Source organism: Suncus etruscus, chromosome 9, assembly GCF_024139225.1.
Source record: "Suncus etruscus isolate mSunEtr1 chromosome 9, mSunEtr1.pri.cur, whole genome shotgun sequence".
NCBI classification, from domain to species: Eukaryota; Metazoa; Chordata; class Mammalia; order Eulipotyphla; family Soricidae; genus Suncus; species Suncus etruscus.
This window is the reverse complement of record NC_064856.1, coordinates 102,492,519-102,520,255: the sequence shown is the minus strand read 5'-3', so window position 1 is coordinate 102,520,255 and position 27,737 is coordinate 102,492,519. Positions and strand designations below refer to the sequence as shown.

Genomic DNA, 27,737 nt, shown 5'->3' with positions numbered 1-27,737 from the left:
TTTATGATACATTTTAGAAGAGTAGTTTGCTCCTCAATATTCACTTTCTCCTGACTTGTTGCCCATTTCTTTATCTTTGAGTTTTAAAAACTTCCTGATTGTCTTAGAATGTATATTTCTAATAATTTGTTCACTTCTTCTAAATTGTATAATTTTTTTGCCACATTGATGTTTAAAATGTTCATAAGTTTCTTATTTTTTTTTTTTTTTGCTGAAGTATGTGTTATAACTTCACTTCTTTCACTTCTGATCTTGTCATTTGAAAATTCCCTCTGTTCTTTGTATTTTGTTTCTGTATCTCTATACAGCTTTCTGGCCCATTATGTTCCAATTATATGGCCCGCAAAGACTACAGATGCTGGAAAAATATTTGAGAAAGAGCCTACCTGAGTCCTTAAAGGTGAGAAAAGAGCATTTTTTTGGAATGAATAAAACACCATAAATTGCCTGTGAAAGAAATTGGGGAGTGAGCATTTCATGAGTGCTAGATACTGACTAATCTTACATCCTAAGCAGTTCACGTAATTTTCTACAAGAGTTATACAGCTTTCTTATAATTATAATAAGATCATATTATTGATATAATATAAATTATATTATTTATATTACAAAATAAATAATATGTGTATTTATTGTACATACTTATAATTATGTATAAAATATTTATACTTATAAAATGATTATTTTTATTTTACATTTTTAATTATAACGTATTTATATTATATATTATATTTATAGACTTATTTTTATTATATAAAATAATATATAAAATAATTTTATAATATGAATATTATTTATATCCATCTTATTATACAAAATTATTTATATTTATAAAATATACGTTTATGATTATATATCATTATTCATATTATTATTTATAAATTATTTAAATAATATATTTTTATTATTATATGATATAATAATATAATACAGCTATATATTTCCCATTAAATTGGAGACTTAATCTAAATTTAATCTAAATTAAATTGGAGGCTTACTCTTATTCTAACTTGAGCAGACTTAACTTTTTAACTATTGTCTCTAAAAAATAAGTACATGATGTTTTATTTATTCTTCCTGTTTGTCTTTAAAATAATGAAGAGTCAATTTTCTATTTTGTCAAACCCCAAAGAATTCTGTTTCATTGGGGGTGAGATAAAAATGTTAGAAATGGATGCAATAATCTTACATCATGGAGAAGGCCTTTTTTTTTTTTTTTTTGTAATGACTGTGGTTTTTTTCACACTGTGATTGCTCTGATTTGTATTACTGTGAATTAGGTGTCTTATTAGTAACTGTCGCTGATTTCATTAAAGCAAATATTTCTAATCAAAAGGATGAGCACTTTTGATTCCTTACTCAGAAGCTCTCCCTCTTCCCGTTTTTGTTTTTTTTTGTTTTGTTTTGTTTTGTTTTTAATGTTTCAGGTTTATGGGACTGTCTTTCACATGAATCAGAGAAACTCGTTCAACCTTAAAGCTTTTGTGGACAAGTGGCCTGATTTTAATACAGTGGTTATCAGCCCTCCAAAACAGGTGAGCTGCTAAAAGTAGGATGAATAGTTTCTACTAAAGCCTGTACTAGCTGTGTACTTGGCAACAAGCCAGACTCCGGGAACACAGAGATGAATCAGTGAGGACAAACACACCCCAAAAGACCTCAGGCACCTCAAAGAAAACACATAGAAACAAATAAATGGCAAGTGTGCAATTCTGGGGAAATATTTCCCCCGCAAAATGGAGGCAGGAGAGAGGTAGGGGTTTGTTTTGCATGTGGATAACTCGGGTTCAATCCTCAGCATTCGATATAGCCCCCCCACCGAAAAAAAAGTTTCAAAGTATTCAAGAAAATACCAGATACCAAAAAGTACTACTGAGTCAGAGATGACTAAAAACTCAGATGTTTGTACATACAGGGAGAGAATCGCAGCTTTTTTCATGTATATTTCACCAAAACTGGAGTTTGAAGATTAACATGAAATATAATATATAAAATAATAATAATAATTTTGACAGGCTAGCAAGAACAAAAGTTACATTTGAGGAAGAGGAAATAATACCAAAACCTAAGTGAAGGTAATCATGAAGGATGTTATGAAAATAAAATGAACAAATGTCTATATTTAGGAATATGTTTTTGATATTAGCCATAAAATGTGACTTGAGAGAAATGACTCATACTTCAAATACAAATATATGATTCAAATACCTCAACATATAAATACTTGTTCATGCTAGAATTTTTAACTATATAATATATTTTTATTTTAAAATATGTATACACTAAATGCAAATAAAAAATAAGAACTGAGAAAAACATAAAAACATTTAATTATTGAAAGCTTAAGTGGGTTTTGAAAAATGCATTCCTTCCATAAAGGAAGATTGTTGATAGTATTAATTCTGTGTTCTGTGAAACATTTTTAATGTAATATTTTATTTAAGCACCATGATTACAAAGTTGTTCATGATTAAATTTCAGTCATTCAATATATACCATCCTTCACCAGTGCCCACTTGCCATCATCAATGTCCCCAGTTATTTCTCCTTCATCTTCCCTCCTGCCTGTCACTGGGACAAATAATTTACTTCTCTCTTCCTGCCTCACTTTCTCTCTGTTTCTTTTTACCTTTTTAGACACTGTGTCTTGCACTACTGTTAATGAAGGGGTACATGCCTTTATTTCCTTTCAGCACCCAGTCTGCGTTCAGAGTGATCAGTTCATTGTTATAACTATCCATTGTCATAACTATCCCTAAGCTGCACTGCTCCACTATTTTTGGCAAGCTTCCTACCAATGACCTATTCTTGACTCATGTCTCTATTGTATCTGGATCATATGGGAGCTCAATTTCTAGCTTTTTGAGGAATTTCATATGGTTTTCCAAAAGGCCGGGACCAGTCTACATTCCCACCAGGAGTGAATGTGAGTTCCTTTCTCTTCACATTCACACTAGCATAGGTTTTTCTTATACTTTCAATGCATGCCAGTCTCTGTGATGTGAGATGATAACTCACTGTTGTTTTAAGTTGCATTTCCCTGATAATTACAGATGTGGAACATTTTTTTATGTGCTTTTTGACCATCTGTATTTCTTCTTTGAGGAAATGTCTGTTCATTTCTTTTTCTTCAATTTTGGATGGGGTTTGAAGTTTTCCTTTTTTTCTTGCTAAGTTCTACCATTGCCTTGTACAACTTAAATATTTACCCTTTATCAGATGGGCATTTGGAGAATAGTTGCTCCCACTCCACAGGCAGTCTTTGTATACTAGTCATAGTTTTCTTTGAGGTACAGAAGCTTTTCAGTTTGATGTATTTCCATTTGTTTATCTTTGCTTCTATTTGCATGGCTAACAGAATTTCTTCTTTGAACGTCATTATTACCATCAATGTTATAAAATGTTTTGCCTATATTTTTTCTATATATGTACCTTAAGATTTTTAGATCTGATATCAAGGTCTTTAATTCATTTTAATTTGATCTTTCTGCATGCCCTTAAATAGAGATCTGAATTCATTTTTTTTTACATGTAGTTGATCAGTTTTCCCAATACCACTTGTTGAAGAGAGCTTCCTTACGCCACTTTGTATTTTTGTGCAACATTTTCAATTATTTAGCTCTTCCTTCTTTGGTTGCTCTTTCAAACTCCTTTACATCTTCAAAAAAAAATCCTTCTCTTATTAACTTGTAGAGAATATTTTTAATAATTGTGTTTTGATATTTGAAGAATAAATATTAATTTTTAAAACCATAGTGCATGTTTTGCATTTAAAAGACATCATAAGATCTCATTTTTCATAACTTGGTCATATGTAAATAAAAAAAAAGAATTCAAATTTACCTATGTTGGATTCTATATTGTTGTGTTAATCCATTTGTTCTGAGACTCTTTGAAATATAATGAGATTTATTCATTCAGTAGATATTTACCTTTGACAATAACATGTTCTATTTTCTTATGAGGAATACAAAATTATAGAGGATGATCTAAATTGGTGCAAAATTAGCTGGTTTAAAATAAAATTTAATGTAACATATAAAGGTTTAGGCAAGTAAATTATCTTAATTAGAATTGAGTAGCTGACTAAATCTTTGAATTTGTTTAATTATATGTATAAAGCCTCAGAAATAAAAACAGTACAGGAGGGAAAATAAGTTTTTGAACTAGCACAGCATAATGAAGTACTAATTACAAGTATTACAATCACTGTAAGTAATCGACTTGCCTTGTTCTTTGTTTCCCAACCTAAAAGGAGATGATAGATGATTTTGATCACTACACTAATACATACCAGATCTATTCTAAGGATCCAAAACACTGCCAAAAAATCCTTGAAACATCAGATATCATCAATTGGAAACAACATCTGCAGATCCAAAGTAAGTAAGAGATCTGGGCTATGTCATATAAATGGGATAGTTCACATTACACAGAAAAGGTTACTTTTTATCCTAAAACTCTTTTCCTCCAACTTTTGCTTCCTCTACCAAACTCAAGACACAACACAAATTATTTCCTAGTATCAATTACCAATACCCCTTTAGTGAATAGAATTCAAACATTGCACCTAGAAGTGGTTATAAATATATGTGAGCAATGCCATTTATTATTTGAAGACTCAAGATATATCTTGCATACAAAGTGAGGATGCTTTGGACAAATCAGGTGTGAAAATAGTGCTTCTTTTTCAGGTCTTGTATCTATAGAATCATAGTGAAAGTTCTTGTGCTATAGAACATTTTTAAGGTCACAAAAACAGCTACCATGAATATGACCTCTGAGTCAGACTCCTCCTGGTCACCTCTTTGTACTGTTTGTTTCTTTCTTTGTTCTTTTGTAAATTAACTACTAATTATTTTTTCATATATATATTTATATATAAAAATTATAGATGTGCCTAAAGCACAGAATCAAGTTAAGGATAAAAATGTGTTATTAGAGTCTCACTCATCTATGGGCTTAAAGAAAAATAAAAAACATTTCTAAAATAATTCCCAGAGATGAGGGCCAGAAGGACCGGCTCAAGATATGAAGTTCACCACAAAGAATGGTGAGTGCAGTAAGAGAAATAACTACACTGAGAATTACCATAACAATGTCAATGATTGAGGGAAATAGAAAGCCTGTCTCAAACACAGGTTGGGGTGGAGAGGAGATGGGGAGTATTGGTGATGGGAATGTTGCATGGTGAAGGGGTTGTTCTTTTTATGACTGAAACGCAACTACGACCATGTAAATCATGATATTTAAATAACAATATTATTTTTAAAAATAAATAATAATTGGTAGAAATAAAATAATGTACTAGTAGGGGTTGAAGTGATAGGACAGTGTATAGTGTGTTTGCCTTGAAGTGGCTTGTAGGTCTCTAGGAGACTGGTTAAGGTTTAATTCCCACCGAGCTCTCAGACAGGAAAGGCAGTTCCCATCCCCCTGTCAGGGGGAACAGTTTCAGTTGAAAATAATTCACATAGTGAAAAGGTACAAGAATGGGTTCAGGAAATCCAGTGCTCAAGCAAGAAATTCAAACCACAAAAGATTTCTGCTCCTAAGATGGAGTGCAGCTCAGTGGAAGAAGACCAAAGAATGAGCCCCATCCTTCCTCAGACCCTTGCTTTTATTGACAAGAATCAGGTACCATCCTAGGGTGGAAGCAGAATAGCAAGTAAGGAATAATCCAATATACTATTACCAGGTCACACCCTAAGGTAGATTACAGTTATTGATTAAGGTAGGTAGGTTCAGTAATCCAACAGTGGTTGACCTGTGTTCAATCTTCTGCATCACATATGGTCTCCTCAGCCTACCAGGAGCGATTTCTGGGTGCAAAGCCAGGAGTAAACTCTGAGCACCTCTGGGTGTGCCCTCCAAATATGTACTATGAAACCAATACCTGGGCTTAAAATGTGTGCACAGTCAAGGCTGGTGCTAATTTTTTTCTTGTTTTTTGGGCCACACGTGGTGATGCTCAGGTGTTACTCCTGGCTATGCACTCAGAAATAGCTCCTGGCTTGGGGGATCATATCCCTCAGTGTGAGGGATCCAACATGCTCCGTCCTAGGCTAGTGTGGGCAAGGCAGACATCTAATCTCTTGAGCCACTGCTCTGGCCTCAAGGTGCTAATTTTTAAATACCATCTCTCCCTAGATTTTCCAGTAATTCCATGAGAATTTCCTTTTATTACTTACTTACTTATTTATTTACTTATTTATTTATTTATTTATTTATTTTGGGGCCATACCCGGCAATGCCCAGGGGTTACTCCTGGCTCTGTGCTCAGAAATTGCTCCTGGCAGGCTCAGGCTCTGGGGACCATATGGGTTGCCAGGACTCGAACCACAGTTCGTTCTGGGTTGGCTGCATGCAGGGCAAACGTCTTCCCACTGTGCTATCTCTCCAGCCCTTCAATAAGAATTTCTTTTTTTTGTTCCTCAATTCACAATATAGACCAGGCAAAGGCCCTGGGTTGAGGTGTATATGGGGTGCATTTACTGTACCTCGTCTTTCGATACAGTCAGTATAAAGAACACAGCCTGTGGTAAGCATTGGGAGGCTTTATCTTTTATATGTATATAAATAAAATCCTTCACCAGTACAACATTACCATCACCAATATCCCAAGAGTTCTTCCTTGGACACTCGATGAGAATTTCTAATAGATATTTTGTACAAGAATAAAAGGTTGTTTAGGGAATGATATGGTTCTGGTCATGTGATTATTAGTGACACTAGAAACAAGACTGCCTGAATTTAACTCCTACATACTTCTATTGGGAACATACCTATAGCATTAAATAATCAATTGCTTCTCTTTTTACTTTAATATCCTCTAGGTACACAGTCCAGCTTGAACGAGGCGATACAGAACCTTGCAACTACTAAACTGATTAAGATCACACATCAACAACGCATTCTCTTTATGTTTCCTCAAACAGTAAAGAACTTGCTGCCTTCCCTGTTGGAAGCAAATAACATACCTCTTAAATTTGGTACTCCTGAGACCCTGTGAGTTTGCAGTAATAGTCTCTAAAATACACATTACTGATGCCTAACTTATTCACCTACATTCACCCTTTCCTAACTGCACCCCATTTCCAGAGTGATGCTTTTAGTATATAACATTGATGATGACAATTCACATGTTTCTAGATTCACTTTGAATAGAACACTCTATTGATTATTAAGGTCAATTAGCATTATGAGAAATCAGTTCATTTGTAAATTTATCCACTTGCTTGTTGTTTAATCCTTCTCCACAATATTTCAACTGTCATAAGAGCAGGCAGGGGCTTGAAATATAGACAATAGCTAGAAAAAAGCAAGTAGTAAACACTAATACATAAGCATTGATCATTTGCATCACCAAGAAAAAGGTCTCCAATGCTGATTCCTATTTTTCTTTATTGAGTTCAAGTCATCAATGAACAGAACTGAACAGTGATAGGTTAATTTGACCTGGAAAAACCTAATTCTAGGTCCCCCTTATAATATTCCCAGAAAAAGGTTTCTTTGCATTATATCTCATATAAAATCTAGAAGTACTTCCAAATCCATAATTACATTTAGTGTTTTGCCTGCCCTATAAAGTCAAGAAACTTTAAAGTCTATAGAGGCAATAAGTCAGGAGACATTATTCCCATTTTCCTGACACTAAACAGGTTCAGATTATGAAGAACTTGTTCAAGTCAGGGGTGTTTAATAAGGGTACAACTGAAACCTGGGGCCAGATCTTTCTGTTCCATGGTGTAGGATGAATATCCTTTCCTGATTATCTCCTGAAACTACAGTTTAGAGTCTGAAATCTTTGACTTCAGAACTGTAATATAGAGACCACACAGAATACAAACAATTGTACCCTCAAAATCAGCTTTTCTGCATATCCAAGAGCTCTCTAACACAGACCATCCAAGATTCATGATTCTAAATTCTGACTTTAGAGCTTGCTCATCTGTGCTTCTATCAGGTACTTCTATCTATCTATCTATCTATCTATCTATCTATCTATCTACCCTCCTATATAAAGTGCTTTTTGTTTACATATTTTCCTTTGTATAAATGGGATGACATCAATTTCCTCATATTAATCCATAAAAAGGTAAAAAAACAATAAATTATGATAATAAAAGTCTTGCTTGTGGGGCCGGAGAGATAGCATGGAGATAAGGCATTTGCCTTCATGCAAAGGTTGGTGGTTCAAATCCCAGCATCCCATATGGTCCTCTGAGCCTGCCAGGAACGATTTCTGAGTGTAGAGCCAGGAGTAACCCCTGAGCGCTGCCCAGTGTGACCCCAAAACTAAAAAAAAAAGTCTTGTTTTGTACAGCACACATTCTGTCAGGTGTTTATGTTGTTAGGTTTTTTTTTCTTATTCTATTAATATCTGTCTTTAAGCAGAGAGTCTATGAAAGTCACATTTAGAAAGAGAAAGTAGAGACAGAGCCATTATATTGCTCAGGATTGCTGGAGTTAGAGATATAGTATATAGAGGGTAGGATGCTTGCCACTTCATGCATCTGAATATGATTACATCCCGACACTTTATCACCCATTCCTCTAACATCCACTAGGAGTGATCCCTGATAGCACAGATCAAGGAGTAAGAAAATGGGGCATGGCCCAAATCCAACAAAAAATGATACAACTAAACAGAATATGAGTTCCAAGCAATCTGACAACAGAATCAATATATCTACCTTTACCTTTCTTTGTATTATCTGATAAGGTAGCTTTTGAAAAGTAAGTACTACTCTGTAGTATATATTTATAATATATTATAAATTACAATATAGTATTTTTATATTTTAAATTTTTATTTATTTATTTATTTATTCATTAATTGGTTTTTGGGCTATACCCGGCAGCACTCAGGGGTCACTCCTAGCTCTGCACTCAGAAATCGCCCCTGGCAGGCTGGGGGACCATATAAGATGAGAGAGTCTAATTAGGTCCCTCCCAGGTCTGCCACATGCAAGGCAAGTACCTTAGCACTGTGCTATTTCTCTAGCTCCTATAATATAGTATTATAATATGTAATAAATATTATAGGTTAATCTTTTCCCTTCTTCTCAACAGTAATGAAAAGATGTTTAAGCTCTCAACCCTGGATGTTACTCATGCTGCCTTGGTGAATAAGTTTTGGGATTTTGGAGGCAATGAGAGGAGCCAAAAATTCATTGAGTGCTGTATCCAAAACATGTTCACTATCTGCCTGCTGGGGCCAGAGGGGACCCCCGTATCCTGGTCTGTGATGGACCAGACTGGAGAGTTACGAATGGCAAACACTTTGCCTGAGTACCGAAACCAGGGTCTCATTTCTAATATCATATATGCCACTGCCCAGACTCTGGACAAGCTTGGCTTCCCTTTATATAATCACACAGACAGATCCAACAAAATCATACAGAAAGTTTCTTGCAATTTTCACTTCATGACATTGCCCTGTGGCTGGAGTCAATGGAATTCTGTGCCCCTATGAAGTCCCTGATCGGTAGGCAGTGTTGAATGTGTTGATCATGAGACAGAAAAAAAGGATGGGTATTAAAGAAAAAGAATAAATCAGACACTTTAGTAAAGTAGTATTGTTGTTTGGACTTCATGGAAATAATTGAATAGACAACAGAATCCAAGACAATCTCCACTCACAGAGCATTCAGAATCCTTCAGTAGATTTGACAAGGGCAGGATTTCCTGTGGCGAATTCTGGTCTCATTCAATTTCCTACAGTTTGGGATATTTTTGGCATACTTCTGTAATGATTTTCCTGGAATTACTAGCTTTGCAAGATTTGATTTTTTTGAGTAGTATAATTTTCCCTATTTCTGTATGATCATCCCACCTCAAGCCTTATAAATGTATAATTTATAAATTTTCAATTTATTTAAAGTGTGTGATTTATTATATAAAAATGATTTAAAGTGGGCCCGGAGAGATAGCACAGCGGTGTTTGCCTTGCAAACGGCCGATCCAGGACCAAAGGTGGTTGGTTCGAATCCCGGTGTCCCATAAGGTCCCCCGTGCCTGCCAGGAGCTATTTCTGAGCAGACAGCCAGGAGTAACCCCTGAGCAATGCCGGGTGTGACCCAAAAACCAAAAAAAAAAAAAATGATTTAAAGTGTGTGCTATAAATATATCATATATAATAATTGTATATACACATTGCAAATGGGTTTCCACAATTCATATAACAATATCTTTGGATATCTAGTAGTGGTGAAAATATTTCATATCTAATCTTAGCAAATTTTATTACTGCAAACATTATCAATTATTATAATCACTGTGTTATAGGTTAGAATCTCAGAACTCATTCATCTTAAAATTGAGCATTGAACCTTTACCAAACTCTTCCTATTTTTTCACATGCAAACTCATGCAACCGCAATTCTACCCTTGCTTTAAGTTAACAATTTTTGAAGATTGTAGGTGTGTGCAAGTGTGTATATATGAGTGGCATACCAACCATATTCACCATTATGTGTTCATCTCATTTCACTTAACATAATGCCTTCAAGGTTTATTCATATTGCCACAAAAGCAGCATTCTTTCTTTCTTATTTTTTGGAGGGTAAAAAAGTGAAAAGGTTGGACTCAGAATCTTTTGTCAGCCTGCCAGCAACTCCAAAAACCAAGAGCCCACTAGCTAACTGCCGAAAGGACCCTGACTTCCCAGCTCATCACCTATTTATCTATTTATTTAATAATTTTTATTGTGACCAACCGTGAATAACAAATTTATTACAGTAATATTTAAGGTACATAGTGACAATGAATCAGGGCCATGCCTACCACCACGATTGTCCTCCCTCCACCCTTTTTCCCAGCATGTCTTCCATATCTCCCTCTTTTGCCCCCCGGAGTACTAGTGCAACTGTTTCCCTCTGTGTACAGCTTGTTGTATATACATGGGGTATTGATTCTGTTGTTGTTGACTTTGGGTTTGGTATTTAAGTCTGAGCACTTTTATTTCCACTCAATGTTCATACAGCTGTTTGGTCCTAGTATCATTCATTTTTATTTTCCCCCTCAATTCATGAGGCAGAACAAGATGATCCAAGTTGTGTGGTTCTGCTCGGAGAAGACAAAAAAAGAAAAGAAAAGAAAAAAAGAAAAACATCACATAAAAAACCAACAAACAACAGAAAAAAAAAAAGACAGTAACTACCAAAAAAATAAAAAGCACCCAGCAACAACAACAAAATAAAATCACCAAATAATAACCACTAGAGTGAAAAAGAAATAAAAGAAAAAAAGGAAAAAGAGAAAAAGAGAAAAGTAAATAAAAAAATCAAAGGAAGAAGTGCTGGTGTAGCAAGGTCTTGTGCTCCCCCTTCTTTTTTTTTTTTTGCATAGGCATAGTAAGTATAGGGGAAGTAAAAATTTATTTCTCTTTTTATTTTTAATTATGAGAACAAAGATGCAAAGAAAGAGGACAAGGTAAAGTTATAGTGGAAGGACAATCACTCATAAACAGAATTCTCAGTAGTCCTATTGCTGATATCTTAACTTTGAACTTTCAGCCAAAGAATATTAAGGAAAATAAAACAGAACCTGTACAATTGCTTTGTCCCTCAAGTCCCCAGATTGTAGTACATGATATTTCTTAGCAGCATACAAAGTAATCTAAAGACATAACACTTATGTAACTCCTTAAACATTGAAGGCAAAGTCTTTTTTACATTTCCATGCACATGCATATTAGTTTAAGTTAACCTCAAAAGTTTAAATGGTTTGTTTCTCTTAAGGATTAGAGTCAAATGAGCACAGTAAAATCGGTGTTAGAGTGGCAATTATTATTTGCATAGGCTCACCAAAATATGAGGGGACATGGAACGGAAAAGCTTTGGCCTAAATACAAGGAGACCCTACCCCTGAAGTTTCCTGGCATAAGACCAACTCTAGGCTCCAGGAAAACTAGTTTGTCCAACCCAGCTCATTGTCTGTAGTTCCAATACACTTTTATTTTTCACACAGTCTCTGTTATTGGTATCATGTTTCTGTATTAAAGATCCTAGAATCTGCATATCCTATATTGCAGTCAGGATGGTGCAGAGCGTCCTCTCCTTTCACCTCACAATTAAAGGGCAATGCAGAGAACCCTGTCCTGTAAGCAGATTGTTGTTGTTGTCAAGTCTTCTTAGTGTTAAGGGAAGTCCCTTTTGAGCAGGTCGATGTCAGAGCAGTGGTAGTGTCTTCCTGATAGAGGATTGCTTCCAGGTGTTGTTATAAAAAACCTTGGATGTTTCATAGATACCTTCCCTGGTTCAGGCGTGAATGGAGGATGCCCAATCTTCTGAGGTCTGTGCCAGGTCATTATATCAATGTTCAGGGTGTAAGGCCCCATTGCACTACGAGATTTGTGTGTTCTGATCTCTGACAGATAAGAACTTATTTGTATTTATAGTATTTTTCCATTTTAATGTGCCTATGCAAACAAGGAACAATGCCACATGGTGTTGTCGGCTCATATGGGGGCCATTAGAACAAGTCCAACAATCCCCATGACATGGTTCAATCTTAAGCATTAAATTGAGGGACTCTTCCACCAAAATTCCTTATTGAACAGCTCACAAAGAGAAGACAAGATAAACAGTGGATAGAATCGTCACAGTAAAAAAATATTTAGAAAGAGTTATAGCTGTTAAAGAAAATACACAAAATACACAATCTGTTGAATAAGGAGGTCGGTCTTGGTGCCTAACAAATTAAAGAACCGAGGGTAAAGAGGATTAATTAAGGGGAAGATAACGAATCCGGATTGGGATATGAGGGAGTAGAAGGGGCTCTGTGAGGAGGGGAAATATATCAGAGGGGTTATACACATTGTATAGATGAACTGTTTATGGTCAGCTTGGCAGTCAGAGAGGAACACTGCATAGGAAGTCACGTCTACATATACAATGATTCAATAGAGACCTATTTGAATATTATCCAGCAAATCTAGAAAAATCCATTTTTTTTCCTAAAACAGTCGAGAATTAAGAATATTTTTGGGTGTTGTTGGGTGTTGTGAAAACTTACAAAATCGGGCGCATTTGCGCCTGCGCACTTTTGAAGATGAATTATAGTAAGAAGAGAAATCTTGAATGGGATCCAGTCTGCGGTGGGGGGATCTCAGTCCCCTGGACTAAGTGGTCAGCCCAGGGGGCCTATGGCTAGCTGTCCTACCCAGAGCCCCCAACATACCAGCTGAAGAGACACAGAAGAACTGGCATGTGGAGTCTTCTGGGTGCAACCCTGCCTCTCAAAAATTTATTTCTTTATATGGCTAAATACTATCCCATTATGCATATATAATATAAATATTTCACTTACATATACTAAATTTTTTACATTTTCTTTATCCATTCATTTGCCAGTGAACTATTAACTATTGTGATTAAATCCATAAATATTAGTGTGCATAGATAGTAATAATGGGAGTGGAAGATGAAGTGCCAGGTGAACTAGTTAATTTAGTTGGTCAGTTTTTGTTTGATTTGGGTTTGGGGGCCACACCTGGAAGTGCTTAGGGGTAATTCCTAGCTCTTCTCTCAGAAATCACTCAGGGGACCCATTTAGGATGCTGGGGATCAAACCAGGGTCCATCCAGAGTCAGCTGCGTGCAAAGCAAATGTCTTACCACGGTGCTATTGATCCAGTCTCTAGCTGGTTAGTTTAAATCTTGCCATTCAAAAGGTATTAAATCAAAATAGATAATGATGGCTTGGGTGGGAGAAGACAGCAGAGAAAAGGAAGCCCCCATCCAGTCTCTGTCCCTGTCTCCTTATCAGTCTCTCTGCCTCAGTCTGTCTGTCTCTGTCTATGTCTCTGTCTCACTGTCTTTCTCTGTGTCTCTCTCTTTCTCTCCACACCCTAACCTATGCCCAAACAGCAGACTTCAGAATCAGATAAGGCTTGAATGCCCAGGCAGGTTCCAGAATCAAAGTAGGGCATGAAGGCCAGAGCACAGAAGTTTCTTCCGTGCACATGTGGCTATGAAAAGAGACTAAGGACAGCTAGAATGACAGAGAATCACTGGACTTCAGTTTTAGAGAAGCTCAGTGATAAAATCTCAGACTTCTAGAGAACATCATAGGAACAAGGCCAGGCGGCCATACACTGAGGCAAGCAGATGGCAAGGGATAGATCTTAGGAAGTCATGCGCAGTGTCACACATCAAGAAACAGGACAAGTGACGTCATACACAGGTAAAAGGAGAAACAAGGACATTGAGAAAAGACCCAGGCCCATAAAATTTAACTGTACAATGAACTAAGCTTTCTAACCTTCAAAGTTTGTACACAAATCTGTCATACAATTCTCCAGAATCCAATAGCATAGGAACCTCTACTTTCTAGTCAACAATAATTTCATTGACATTATTCAAATGCTCTTTCTTTGGTCTTTGCCATTTTAGTAACAATATGATTTGGGGGGACATTGTTTGGGGCTTTCTCTGGCATTCTTTGGACTTTCAAAGGTCAGTAAACCAGTTCTGTCTCTTCAAACTGGGAAAGTTTTCAACTATTGTTACTTTAACCAGCTCTTCATTCCATTTGTCCTCTTCCTCTGTATAGAAAATATTTTATGCTTTATGTGACTTAGGTGACTTCTCCTGATATCAAATATATTTCTCTAATTCTCTTTATAGATCCTCATTCTCTTCTATTGCCCTTCTGATATTAATGATATTGTGTGCCTTGTCTTCAAATTCACTGATTTGATTTTTTGGTGTTTTCCATTCTGTAGCTGAAACTTGCTGCTATATTCTTTGGGTTAGTGAAATGTTGAATCATAGTCAATGGTGCTCAAAGGCTATTCCTGGCTCTGTGCGTAGGGGTCACTTTTCTGACTATGTTTAAGGGACCATATGTGTACCAAGGATAAAACTGGGTTTGGCCACATGCAAAGCAAATGTCTTAACCCCTGTGCTATCTCGCTACTCATTACTACTGTATTCTTCAACTCCTTAACTTTTACTTAAATGAGTCCCTTGAAATATCAAACAAACTATCTTTGGTTTGGGGGCCAAATCCAGCAATGTCCAAGAACTATTCCTGACTCTGTGCTTAGAAGTGACCCTTGGCAGTGTTCTACATATCATATGTGCTGCCAGAAATTCAAATCAAGGTTGAAAGATTGCAAGGCAATCAACTTGAACCCTGGACAGTTTCTTTAATTATGATCAGACTCTGAGATTTTTTTATTTTCAAATAATTCATTAGATTATTTAATATTGGAAGGATTATTTTCCTAAAGTCTTTGGGTACTTTCAAAGAACATGATGTAACTTAGAGTCTTCTTGAACTCTTGTTCCGTTATTGATGTGGCTAAATTTCTCTGTATTTTCTTTGTCCCAGTGAAGTCTGAGAGCTAAAGATGAAGAGCCAGAATTTCCCAGACCAGTGTTTATGTACTCATGATCACAAAAACAGGTGGCTATATGTGACCCTACTGATTCCTGACAGTCACAGATGGTCTTTCACTACCTTCAAGGGGACCTAATGACCTGATGGTCACTGCCAATAAAATTAATATTGTGAAGATTATAAGTAGTTCTTTTATTTATTTATTTATTTTTGGTTTTTGGGTCACACTCCATGTCGCTCAGGGGTTACTCCTGGCTCTGTACTCAGAAATTACTCCTGGCAGGCTCGGGGGTCCATATGGGATGCTGGTATTCGAACTAAAGTCCATCCTGGATGGGCTGCATGCAAGGCAAACACTCTACCACTGTGCTCTGAGCCAAGTTAATTTAATTTCTGAGAGCTAGGTTTTGGATTAGGAGCCTGAGTCATTTTGTAGAGAAGATTTGATTGACAGTTGGGGTTCTCTAGCTCTAGTGTCTTGCCAGCTGCTATAATTCTCTGTGCATATCTATTCCTAACTGCAATTTGGGGCAACTTGTGAACCACCAGTCAACTGCCAGCTGCAGGAAATGCTCTAACCAGTGCTTTCTCAGTTCTCTTTCTACTTCCTGTGAGCCTGTGATTGGATGTAGTAGTATGTATGACCATGACCTGCAATAGCTCCATTTACCACAAGGTGGCTGCATTCAAGCACATATTACAGAAATTGTACCAAGAACCATCTTGGTACTGGAGACAAGAGAGAAGCATGCCCCACAAGAGGACTTGGCCTGAATATTACTAAAAAGGATTGAGCCTAAGTACAGTTTAAAAAACAAACAAACAAACAAACAAAAAAACAACAAAAAAACAACTTTGGTACATTACTAAATTACAGGCTACATTCTTGAGTGAAGGCATTTCTCATTTAACAGACACAATGATTGCTAAAAATACAATGAGTAGTACAATCAGTGATTGATATGATTTGCTTCAAGTTCCATACAGACATTTACTATGTCTGTGACCCTATTCATATGTAAACAACCTGATGAAACTCACTTGCTCTGTTCTTGTCCTAACTTCAGGAATTACAACCTAGTCATTGTTGCTCTAGAATGAGTCACTCAGAGGTCCTGCTTATAATTTTCCCTTAATATTTTATTAAATATTTATTAAATATATAAACATAATTTTCCTTTAATATTATCATCAAAACAGTAGATCCTGATATTGGTGACTGACCTCAAAGAGACAATATCTAATCTATTCCAGGCCCAGTCACCACATGGCCCAGACCTCTGGAGTCTTAGCAGGATAGGAACAGACTGAATACCTAACCTGCCAAAAACCCAGTGCTTCACCCATACACATCCGGCTCTCACCACAAGAGAAAAGGCTCAGCTTAAAAGGTTGCTCTCAGAGAGATAAAAAGCTCATGAGGTATTTGTAATTGTCAACACCTCCAAACTTCACAATACTGGCCACCCAATAGAAGCACAGAATATGAGATGGGAAAACTGCTTAGAAGTCCACTGATCTTTAATGTGTTATTTAAAACAATAACAGAGAAGCTGTAACACTATAAATTTTCTGGCAATGACATTAGTTATATTATAACCATGACTTTTTGACCCTGTGACTTTCCATATGTTGTAACTATATGTAATATTGTAAGCAATATAAGCAATTAATATAAGCAAATTAAAAATTTTATAAATATTTTTATTTTGACCAAAGTGGATTACAAATCATTCACAGTAAAATTTTAGGTATATAGTGACATTGAATCAGGGGCATTCCCACCACCAATGTTGTCCTTCCTCTCCTCCCCCTTACCAGCATGCATCCCATATCCTCCTCCTTAAGCAAATTATTTTGTGCTTACTAATGGAGGAAGCTTGGGAGAGAGGGTGGAAAACTGGGGGAATTGCTGTATGGAAGGCATCTAGGTGGCAGGAGTGGTGTTGGAACATTAAATACATGAAAGAACTGTATTGTGAACAACTTTTTGTAGATCATGGTGCTTACATAAAATGATATATATATAATAACCTATAGATTTTGTCCACCACCATATAATCACTTACTTATGTGCTCAGGGCTCATTTCTGGCTCTTCTCAGTTATCACTCCTAGCAGTACTCAGAGTCCAAATATGATGCCGGAATCAAAGTCAGGTTGGTCACACACAGGGCAAGCATTTTACCAACTGTATTATCTCAGGACACTTACAAATAGTTTTTAACTGAAAAATAAATCTTATAAAAAATGTATAGTTCAGGGTCAGGTACAGTGGCTAGGGTGTTTGCCTAGATTGCAACCAACCCAGGTTCAATCTCCCATATTTCCTATGGTCCCACAAGCCTTCCAGAAGTGATTCCTGATTGCAGAGCCAGGAGTAAGCCCTGATCATTGTCAGGTGTGGTCCAAAAACCAAAAACAATTACAATTCATAATGGATTTGACAAGTGGAAAACTTACTACTGGAAATGAGCCGGTTCATTATATTTATATATTTATTATATTTAATGTTAGCATTAATAAAAGTTAAATAACTCAGACTATAACTGGTCCTGTCAAAATGTATTAAATTATAGAGTGGACATGGGTTATGAGTAATAGAATAGTCTGTTTGGTCTTTTATTTCTGTTTTTCTTTGTTCCCTTCCTTCATTTTGTTACATCCATTACTGATTACTCATGTCTTTCTAGAATGTGTCTTATTCAAATACTACCCAAAGTAGGACCACAGCACATATGTAAATGAAGAAAAGATCATCTTAATTCTGCTTCGCTATAAGATTTAAAATACTGGAAACTAATAAGTCCTGCCCTGTGATGGAACAGTGGTGCATAAATTAAGTAATCATACTATTTGAGAGGCCAGAGTGATAGCACAAAGGGTAAGGTGTTTGTTTTGTACTCTGCCTACCTGGGTTTGATCCTCAGGATTCCATATGGTCCCCTGAGCCTTCCAGGAGTGATTTCTGAGAGCAGAGTTAGGAGTAATCCCTGAGCACTGCCAAGTGTGCCCCCCCCCAAAAAAAAAATCATAGATTTGAGGGAAGTCTTTTAGAACCTGAGAGCACATGATAATGAAGTGACTTGATTCTATGAAAGGACTGATCCTTTTGAAACCATCAGTAATAATCTCATCTCTGCCAGAGCACAGAGTGCAGCCAAGTTTTGTACCAGCAAGTAAATGGAAATCATTTTAAATTTAATAAAAATGTTAGTGATTCTAGTAGTAAGCTAGACACAGAGGGAACCATTTACTCTAGCAGCCCGGGGGGCGGGGGCGTGATGATGGGGATATGGGTTGTAGGAAGGGAACGGGGATGGAGGGAAGACAAATCTGGTGTTGGGAATTCCCCTGATTCAATGTTAATATGTACATAAAATACTACTGTGAAAGATGTGTAAGCCAAGATGGTCAAAATAACAATTAAAAAAATTTTAAAAATGTTAGTGATTTAATGTGCCAACATAGAACCCTAAGGATGTTCACACTATAAATCTACCATCTACCTTCTCACAAATTATTTTCTATGGGTCACCACCAGGTGCAAACATCAAATATTAGCAATAGGCAAAAGACCAAACCTCATCTGGTATTATTTGTGTGTGGGAAGAGAAACAAAACAAAACAAACAAACAAAAAAAAACCTGTTGCCATCCAAGCACAAGCAATATCTTTGTCACAGCAGCCATCAGGATTTCCCTCATGACCCTGGTCTCCCATCTGCTGCCTTCAAAAGCGGACCAAGAATGTTGCTGCTCTTTTTTAAAGCCCTCCTTGAACTAACAGTCAGGTTTTGCTTGTCTTAAATCCAACCTCTTCCCAAGAGTAAAAAAAGAGAGAGAAAACTCATGGAATTGCACTAAGAAACTTCCACTCAGTGGCTTTATGCTTTGTTAGCTGGAGAGGCAAAAAGGCTTATCACCCCCTCTTCCATGCTTACCTCAAGAAAAGAAATAAAACGAGAGAGAGAGAGAGAGAGAGAGAGAGAGGGAGGGAGGGAGGGAGGGAGGGAGGGAGAGAGAGGGTGGAGGGGAGAGAGAGAGAGGGAGGGAGAAAGGGAGGGGGAGAGAGAGGGGGAGGGAAGGAGGGAGGGAGAGGGGGGAGGGAGAGAGAGGGAGAGAGAGGGAGGGAGAGAGGGAGAGAGAGAGAGAGAGAGAGAGAGAGAGAGAGAGAGAGAGAGAGAGAGAGAGAGAGAGAGAACTACCTCAATTGACAGAAGATTTAGGGTTTCTTCAACTTTTAAGTCTTACCTGTTGAGTGTAACTGTTGGACCACTTTGCTTTTTAGCTTTGGGATTTTTGGTTGTTTATGTTTTAGTTTTTGCTTTTGAAACCAGCAAGGAAGGCATGAGAGAGCAGGGCATGTGAAGGTTTCTGTGGTAGACCTCTTGCTAGCAGGCTGCAGTTTGTTTTTTGTTTTGTTTTGTTTTTTTAAATATGGAATGCTTCGCGGCTCCCTGTGTGTGACACCAGGCGGGGAAAACCCATGAAAGTACACCAGCCCAGTGGGGCCCAACTGTGAAAAACTGTGAGTTTGACCTGTATATGTCTGTCTACTGTCCTCTTGCGTGAAACTCTTGCGAGTGGGGCAAAAAGAGGCTCCAGAAACCTCGCTCGCCCAGACGCCAATTTCAGGGAGGGACTACAGAGCATGAAAACTGGCAAGACTTTGCAAAAGCCGGCTCCCTGTGTGTGACACCAGGCGGGGAAAACCCACGAAAGTACACCAGCCCAGTGGGGCCCAACTGTGAAAAACTCTGAGTTTGACCTGTATATGTCTGTCTAATGTCCTCTTGCGTGAAACTCTTGCGAGTGGGGCAAAAAGAGGCTCCAGAAATCTCGCTCGCCCAGACGCCATTTTCAGGGAGGGACTACAGAGCATGAAAACCGGCAAGACTTTGCAAAAGCCGGCTCCCTGTGTGTGACACCAGGCGGGGAAAACCCACGAAAGTACACCGGCCCAGTGGGGCCCAACTGTGAAAAACTGTGAGTTTGACCTGTATATGTCTGTCTACTGTCCTCTTGCGTGAAACTCTTGCGAGTGGGGCAAAAAGAGGCTCCAGAAACCTCGCTCGCCCAGACGCCATTTTCAGGGAGGGACTACAGAGCATGAAAACCGGCAAGACTTTGCAAAAGCCGGCTCCCTGTGTGTGACACCAGGAGGGGAAAACCCACAAAAGTACACCGGCCCAGTGGGGCCCAACTGTGAAAACTGTGAGTTTGACCTGTATATGTCTGTCTACTGTCCTCTTGCGTGAAACTCTAGCGAGTGGGGCAAAAAGAGGCTCCAGCAGAGCATGGCCGCTCTGCTTCGCTACGCGTCCGTGCACTCTTTCTAAGGAAAGAACACCATTGCAACAAGAAGGAAAAATTACACTAAGAACGGTGCTATATCACAGAAGCAAACATTTCTCTCCGGACTGTCTTCTCTATTGCATACTCGGGCCTAAGATTTGACCCAGTGTGAGGCTTCATCCACGGAGGACTCCCCTCCCTTAGAGGCAAGTCAGCCCATCCAGAAAGGGAGGAGCCAGAGGAGTGTGCTGCCTGCATCATATAGACAATGAATACCACCACAACACGTAGAAAAACCCACAATACAAGTGTGACAATGGGGAAACAACGCAGGCCAGCATCAGACATAGAGAATGAAGATGACAATTCTGATGACCAGATAATGACCAACCAACTAATCAACCTCTCAGATAAGGACTTTAGACTAGCAATATGGAAGATGCTCAATGGACTCCAAGAAACCATGGATCGAGTTGAACAGAACACTAATAAGAACCAAGAAAATATGAAGACAGAAATCACAAAACTCCAAACTGAAATAACATGTCAACTAACAGGACTGAAAAAGTCAGTAAACGAAGTGAATGACAAAATGGATAAGCTCTGGGACAGGGTATCAGAAGCTGAGAATAGACTTGGTGCTGTGGAAGATGAGATACATAACAATTCCATACAGCAGGAGAGATTGGACAAAAAACTTAAAGCAAATGAGCAGACAATGGAAAAATTAGTCAAAGAATGGGAACAGATGAAAATAGAAGTCTATGATAAGATCAACAGAAACAACTTAAGAATCATTGGAGTCCCAGAGACCCAGGACGAAAATTTCCAGGAAGAATCAACAGTCAAGAACATCATTAAAGAGAAACTTCCAGAGCTAAAGAATATATGTGATCAAATCCTCCATGCCCGAAGAGTACCAACCAAAAGAGACCCCAAAAAAACCACCCCAAGACACATCCTAGTCACAATGACAAATCCCACAGATAGAGACAGAATTCTGAAAACAGCAAGATCAAAAGGGGAAATCACGTTCAAGCAAGCTTCCCTGAGATTTACAGCAGACCTGTCACCTGAAACACTCAATGCCAGAAAGCAGTGGTGGGATATTGTGACAAGACTGAATGAAATGAATGCTTCACCCAGAATACTATACCCAGCAAAACTCACTTTCCGGTTTGATGGAAGAATACATGGTTTCACAGACAAAAAACAGCTCAGAAACTTCACAGACACAAAACCAGTCTTAAGAAAAAAACTGAAAGACCTAATCTAACACAAGACTACCCAAAAGACACACCAAATTTTGAAATAAAGATGGCGTTAAATCCCAGGACAATTCTTTCTCTCAACGTCAATGGACTAAATGCACCAGTTAAGAGACACAGAGTGGCTAAATGGATCAAAAAACTCAATCCAACCTTCTGCTGCCTACAAGAAACGCACCTGAATAGTCAGAATAAACATAGACTCAAAATAAAAGGCTGGAGAAAAATTATCCAAGCAAACAACACCCATAAAAAAGCTGGAGTGGCCATACTAATATCAGATAATGCAAACTTTATACTCAGGAAGGTTGTAAGGGACAAAGACGGACATTTTATATTAATCAAGGGGTATGTAGAGCAGGAAGAATTCACTCTCCTAAACATATATGCACCGAATGAGGGGCCAGCAAAATATTTAATACAACTGTTGACAAATCTGAAAAATAATATCAACAACAACACAATAATTGTGGGGGACTTTAACATGGCTTTGTCAACACTGGATAGGTCAACCAGACTGAAACCCAACAAGAATATACTAGACCTGAGGAGAGAAATGGAAGAAAGAGGCCTAGTGGATATATATAGGACACTCCATCCTCAGAAACCTGGATACACATTCTTCTCCAATGTACATGGGACATTCTCCAGGATAGACTACATGCTGACACATAAAACATACCTCCATAAGATCAAGAGGATAGAAATTTTGCAGACTACCTTCGCTGACGACAAGGCTCTGAAATTATTTGTGAACTCCAAAGGGACTCAGAAGAAACACTTTAACACCTGGAAGTTAAACAGCCTCATGCTCAATAACCAGTGGGTCCGAGATGAAATCAAGGAGGAAATCAAAAGGTTCCTGGAAACAAATGACAATAAAGACACAAACTATCAGAACTTATGGGACACAGCAAAAGCAGTACGGAGAGGAAAATTTATAGCTTTGAAAGCCCACATCAGGAAGGAAGAAGGAGCTTACCTGAGTAGCTTAATGACACAGCTAATAGAACTAGAAAATGCTCAACAAAAGGACCCAAGAATAGGAAGACAGAAGGAAATAACAAAGCTGAGAGCAGAAATCAACGAAGTGGAAACCCAAAAAACAATCCGAAAGATCAACGAAAGCAGAAGTTGGTTCTTTGAAAAAATAAACAAGATTGATAGACCACTGGCAAACCTAACAAAGAAAGAGAGAGAGAGAAACTTGATAACTCGTATCAGGAATGAAAAAGGAGAGATCACTACTGATATGACAGAGATTCAAAGGGTAATCAGAAACTACTTTGAAAAACTCTACGCCATTAAAAATGAGAACCTGGAAGAAATTGATAAATTCTTGGACTCTTATAATCTTCCACGGTTGAAGGAAGAGGATGTAGCATATCTAAACACCTCCATCACCATTGATGAAATTAAAACAGTAATCAAATGTCTGCCGAAAAACAAAAGCCCAGGTCCAGATGGATTCACTAATGAATTCTATCAAACTTTCCAAGAGGAACTACTGCCAATCTGGGCAAGACTCTTTCATGAAATTGAACAAGCAGAAACACTTCCAAATAGCTTTTATGAAGCCAACATCACCTTGATACCTAAACCAGACAGAGATGCTACAAAAAAAAAAAAATTACAGACCAATATCGCTGATGAATGCAGATGCAAAGATCCTCAACAAAATCCTGGCAAATAGGATTCAATGCCTCGTTAAAAAGATCATCCACTACGATCAAGTAGGTTTCATCCCAGGAATGCAAGGCTGGTTTAACATCCGTAAATCTATCAACATAATACACAACATCAATAACAAGAAAAATAAAAACCACATGATCATATCAATAGATGCAGAGAAAGCATTTGATAAGGTCCAACACCCATTCTTGATCAAAACTCTCAGCAAGATGGGAATGGAGGGAACCTTTCTCAATATAGTGAAGGCCATCTACCACAAGCCAGTGGCAAACATTATCCTCAATGGAGAAAAACTAAAAGCCTTCCCTCTAAATTCTGGCACAAGACAAGGCTGTCCTCTCTCACCACTCCTATTCAACATAGCACTGGAAGTACTTGCTATAGCGATTAGGCAAGAAAAGGATATCAAGGGAATCCAGATAGGAAAGGAAGAAGTCAAGCTCTCACTGTTTGCAGATGACATGATACTCTACTTAGAAAACCCTAAAGACTCTATCAAAAAGCTTCTAGAAACAATAGACTCATATAGCAAGGTGGCAGGCTACAAAATTAACACACAAAAATCAATGGCCTTTCTATACACCAATAGTAATAAGGATGAAATGGACATTAAGAAAACAACCCCATTCACAATAGTGCCACACAAACTCAAATATCTTGGAATCAACTTGACTAAATATGTGAAGGACCTATACAAGGAAAACTATAAAACTCTGCTCCAAGAAATAAGAGAGGACACACGGAAATGGAAGCACATACCCTGCTCATGGATTGGCAGGATTAACATCATCAAAATGGCAATACTCCCCAAGGCATTATACAAATTTAATGCCATCCCTCTAAAGATACCCATGACATTCTTCAAAGAAGTGGATCAGACACTTTTGAAATTCATTTGGAACAATAAACACCCTCGAATAGCTAAAGCAATCATTGGGAAAAAGAATATGGGAGGAATTACTTTCCCCAACTTTAAACTGTACTACAAAGCAATAGTTATCAAAACAGCATGGTATTGGAATAAGGACAGGTCCTCAGATCAGTGGAATAGGCTTGAATACTCAGAAAATGTTCCCCAGACATACAATCACCTAATTTTTGATAAAGGAGCAGGAAATCCTAAATGGAGCAGGGAAAGCCTCTTCAACAAGTGGTGTTGGCACAATTGGATAGCCACTTGCAAAAAATTAAACTTAGACCCCCAGCTAACATCATGTACGAAGGTAAAATCCAAATGGATTAAAGACCTCGATATCAGCCCCAAAACCATAAGATATATAGAACAGCACATAGGCAAAACACTCCAGGACATTACAGGCATCTTCAAGGAGGAAACTGCACTCTCCAAGCAAGTGAAAGCAGAGATTAACAGATGGGAATATATTAAGCTGAGAAGCTTCTGCACCTCAAAGGAAATAGTGCCCAGGATACAAGAGCCCCCCACTGAGTGGGAGAAACTATTCACCCAATACCCATCAGATAAGGGGCTAATCTCCAAAATATACAAGGCACTGACAGAATTTTACAAGAAAAAAACATCTAACCCCATCAAAAAATGGGGAGAAGAAATGAACAGACACTTTGACAAAGAAGAAATACACATGGCCAAAAGACACATGAAAAAATGTTCCACATCACTAATCATCAGGGAGATGCAAATCAAAACAACGATGAGATACCACCTCACACCCCAGAGAATGGCACAAATCACAAAGAATGAGAATAAACAGTGTTGGCGGGGATGCGGAGAGAAAGGAACTCTTATCCACTGCTGGTGGGAATGCCTTCTAGTTCAACCTTTATGGAAAGCGATATGGAGATTCCTCCAAAAACTGGAAATCGAGCTCCCATACGATCCAGCTATACCACTCCTAGGAATATACCCTAGGAACACAAAAATACAATACAAAAACCCCTTCCTTACACCTATATTCATTGCAGCACTATTTACCATAGCAAGACTATGGAAACAACCAAGATGCCCTTCAACAGACGAATGGCTAAAGAAACTGTGGTACATATACACAATGGAATATTATGCAGCTGTCAGGAGAGATGAAGTCATGAAATTTTCCTATACATGGATGTACACGGAATCTATTATGCTGAGTGAAATAAGTCAGAGAGAGAGAGAAAAACGCAGAATGGTCTCACTCATCTATGGGTTTTAAGAAAAATGAAAGACACCCTTGTAATAATAATTTTCAGACACAAAAGAGAAAAGAGCTGGAAGTTCCAGCTCACCTCAGGAAGCTCACCACAAAGAGTGATGAGTTTAGTTAGGGAAATAACTACATTTTGAACTGTCCTAATAACGAGAATGTATGAGGGAAATGGAGAGCCTGTCTAGAGTACAGGCGGGGGTCGGGTGGGGAGGAGGGAGACTTGGGACATTGGTGATGGGAATGTTGCACTGGTGATGGGTGGTGTTCTTTACATGACTGAAACCCAAACACAATCATGTATGTAATTAAGGTGTTTAAATAAATTTTTAAAAAAATGTAAAAAAAAAAAATTGCATCTCCAGGACTCACATTCTGTGTCATACCTGGTATTGGAAGCCATGATGGCAAATGCCCAAAAAAAAAAAAAAAATATGGAACGCTTCACGAATTTGCGTGTCATCCTTGCGCAGGAGCCATGCTAATCTTCTCTGTATCGTTCCAATTTTAGTATATGTGCTGCCAAAGCGAGCACACAGTTTGTATTTTTAATAGATTAAAGAGGAATATGAATGTAAGCTCATTGTGTATTTTTCAACGTAACAATGGAAATAATGAAAAACATAGCTTCCATACTTGTTCATGATACCAAAGTATTTTATTTTAATCAGCGTCAAATAGCTTTTTGTACAGGCTTCCAGGCATTTTCTTAAGTGTGCTGTTTTCTAATGAAACTATAATCTTTTTTCACAGCCTCGAGGAGCCACCGTTTAGAAACACATACCTTTTAAAAACCTACCATATTTTTCAAAGTTAACTTATTTGGAGGGAGGAAACTCCTACTTGCTAAATGCTACTAAACTGTTGTTTAGGCTCTTACTAAATTAGGTCCTGAGATTTTATAAAAATTTAGTCTGTAACATTGGTGGTGGGAATGTTGCACCGGTGAAGGGGGGATGTTCTTTGCATAACTGAAACCGAACTACAATCATATTTGTAATCAAGGTGTTAAAATAAAGATATTAAATTTTAAAAAAATAAGAAAATTTAGTCTGTAACTTTTTAGGTTCTTCAATAGTGCTTGTTGTATATAAAAATAAAGAAAACCAAGCAACCCCAAAATTCTTACAAGTGTTTGTATTTTTCCTCTAGTATGTACTTTTGAGAGAACTTCCGTTTATGCATATTTTTCAGCATTAAATTGAAATTTAGCTTCTCTTGGTAAATGTGAACCATTTTGGTTTTTATTGTGATTGGGAAAAGGGGATATTTTAATGTAATATTTGTCCAAATCAGATCGCTCCCTCAGCATACTCAGCTTTAAAATGTCAAAATTTGGCAAACTACATATATTGGAAGCAAAATTCAAACATACTTAAATTTAAGTAGTATTTCAATAAAGGAGAAATGGGATTTGTTATGATTGAAATACCTTTTAATTCAGGGGCCAGGCAGTGGCGCTAAAGGTAAGGTGCCTGCCTTGCCTGCGCTAGCCTAGGACGGACCATGGTTCGATCCCCCGGTGTCCCATATGGTCCCCCAAGCCAGGAGCGACTTGTGAGCGCATAGTAACCCCTGAGCGTCACCGGGTGTGGCCCAAAAACCAAAAAAAAAAAAAAAAACAAAAAACGAAATACCTTTTAATTCAAATAAAAAGGACTTTATATTTTTTATTTTTTTTATTTTTTAATTTTCATTATGAGAACAAAGGTGCAAAGAAAGAGGACAAGGTAAAGTTACAGTGGAAGGACAATCACCCATAACATAATTCTCAGAAGTCCCCTTGCTGATATCTTAACTTTGAAATTTCAGCCAAAAGGACTTTATATTTTTGATCATAGATATCAATGTCAATATGGGAAATTTTTGTTAAAACTTGTATTACTGGGGCCGGGCGGTGGTGCTAGAGGTAAGGTGCCTGCCTTGCCTGTGCTAGCCTAGGATGGACTGCGGTTCAATCCCCCAGTGT

General features: G+C 37.7%; 1 protein-coding gene and 2 non-coding genes across 3 annotated transcripts; 1 reads left to right on the top strand and 2 right to left on the bottom strand.

Moving 5' to 3' along the window:
* The first annotated feature begins 322 nt into the window (after window positions 1-322).
* Window positions 323-9,734, top strand: LOC126017933 (glycine N-phenylacetyltransferase-like). Its single transcript, XM_049779997.1, has 5 exons — window positions 323-400; window positions 1,428-1,535; window positions 4,256-4,382; window positions 6,837-7,008; window positions 9,076-9,734. The coding sequence occupies exons 1-5, from the start codon at window positions 323-325 to the stop codon at window positions 9,476-9,478; spliced, it is 888 nt and encodes a 295-aa protein (XP_049635954.1). The 3' UTR covers window positions 9,479-9,734.
* LOC126019411 (small nucleolar RNA SNORA51) lies at window positions 6,426-6,558 on the bottom strand. Its single transcript, XR_007499127.1, has one exon. It is a non-coding gene; the product is annotated as a small nucleolar RNA SNORA51 (small nucleolar RNA).
* Window positions 9,735-26,196: 16,462 nt separating the features above from the next.
* Window positions 26,197-26,303, bottom strand: LOC126019632 (U6 spliceosomal RNA). Its single transcript, XR_007499264.1, has one exon. It is a non-coding gene; the product is annotated as a U6 spliceosomal RNA (small nuclear RNA).
* Between the last annotated feature and the right edge of the window lie 1,434 nt (window positions 26,304-27,737).

Excerpts from the sequence above, each read along its gene's own strand:
- LOC126017933 (XM_049779997.1), top strand. The coding sequence starts at position 323 with ATGTTCCAATTATATGGCCCGCAAAGACTACAGATGCTGGAAAAATAT. Across the intron at positions 401-1,427 it reads GCCTACCTGAGTCCTTAAAG|GTTTATGGGACTGTCTTTCA; the intron begins GTGAGAAAAGAG and ends TTAATGTTTCAG. Across the intron at positions 4,383-6,836 it reads ACAACATCTGCAGATCCAAA|GTACACAGTCCAGCTTGAAC; the intron begins GTAAGTAAGAGA and ends AATATCCTCTAG.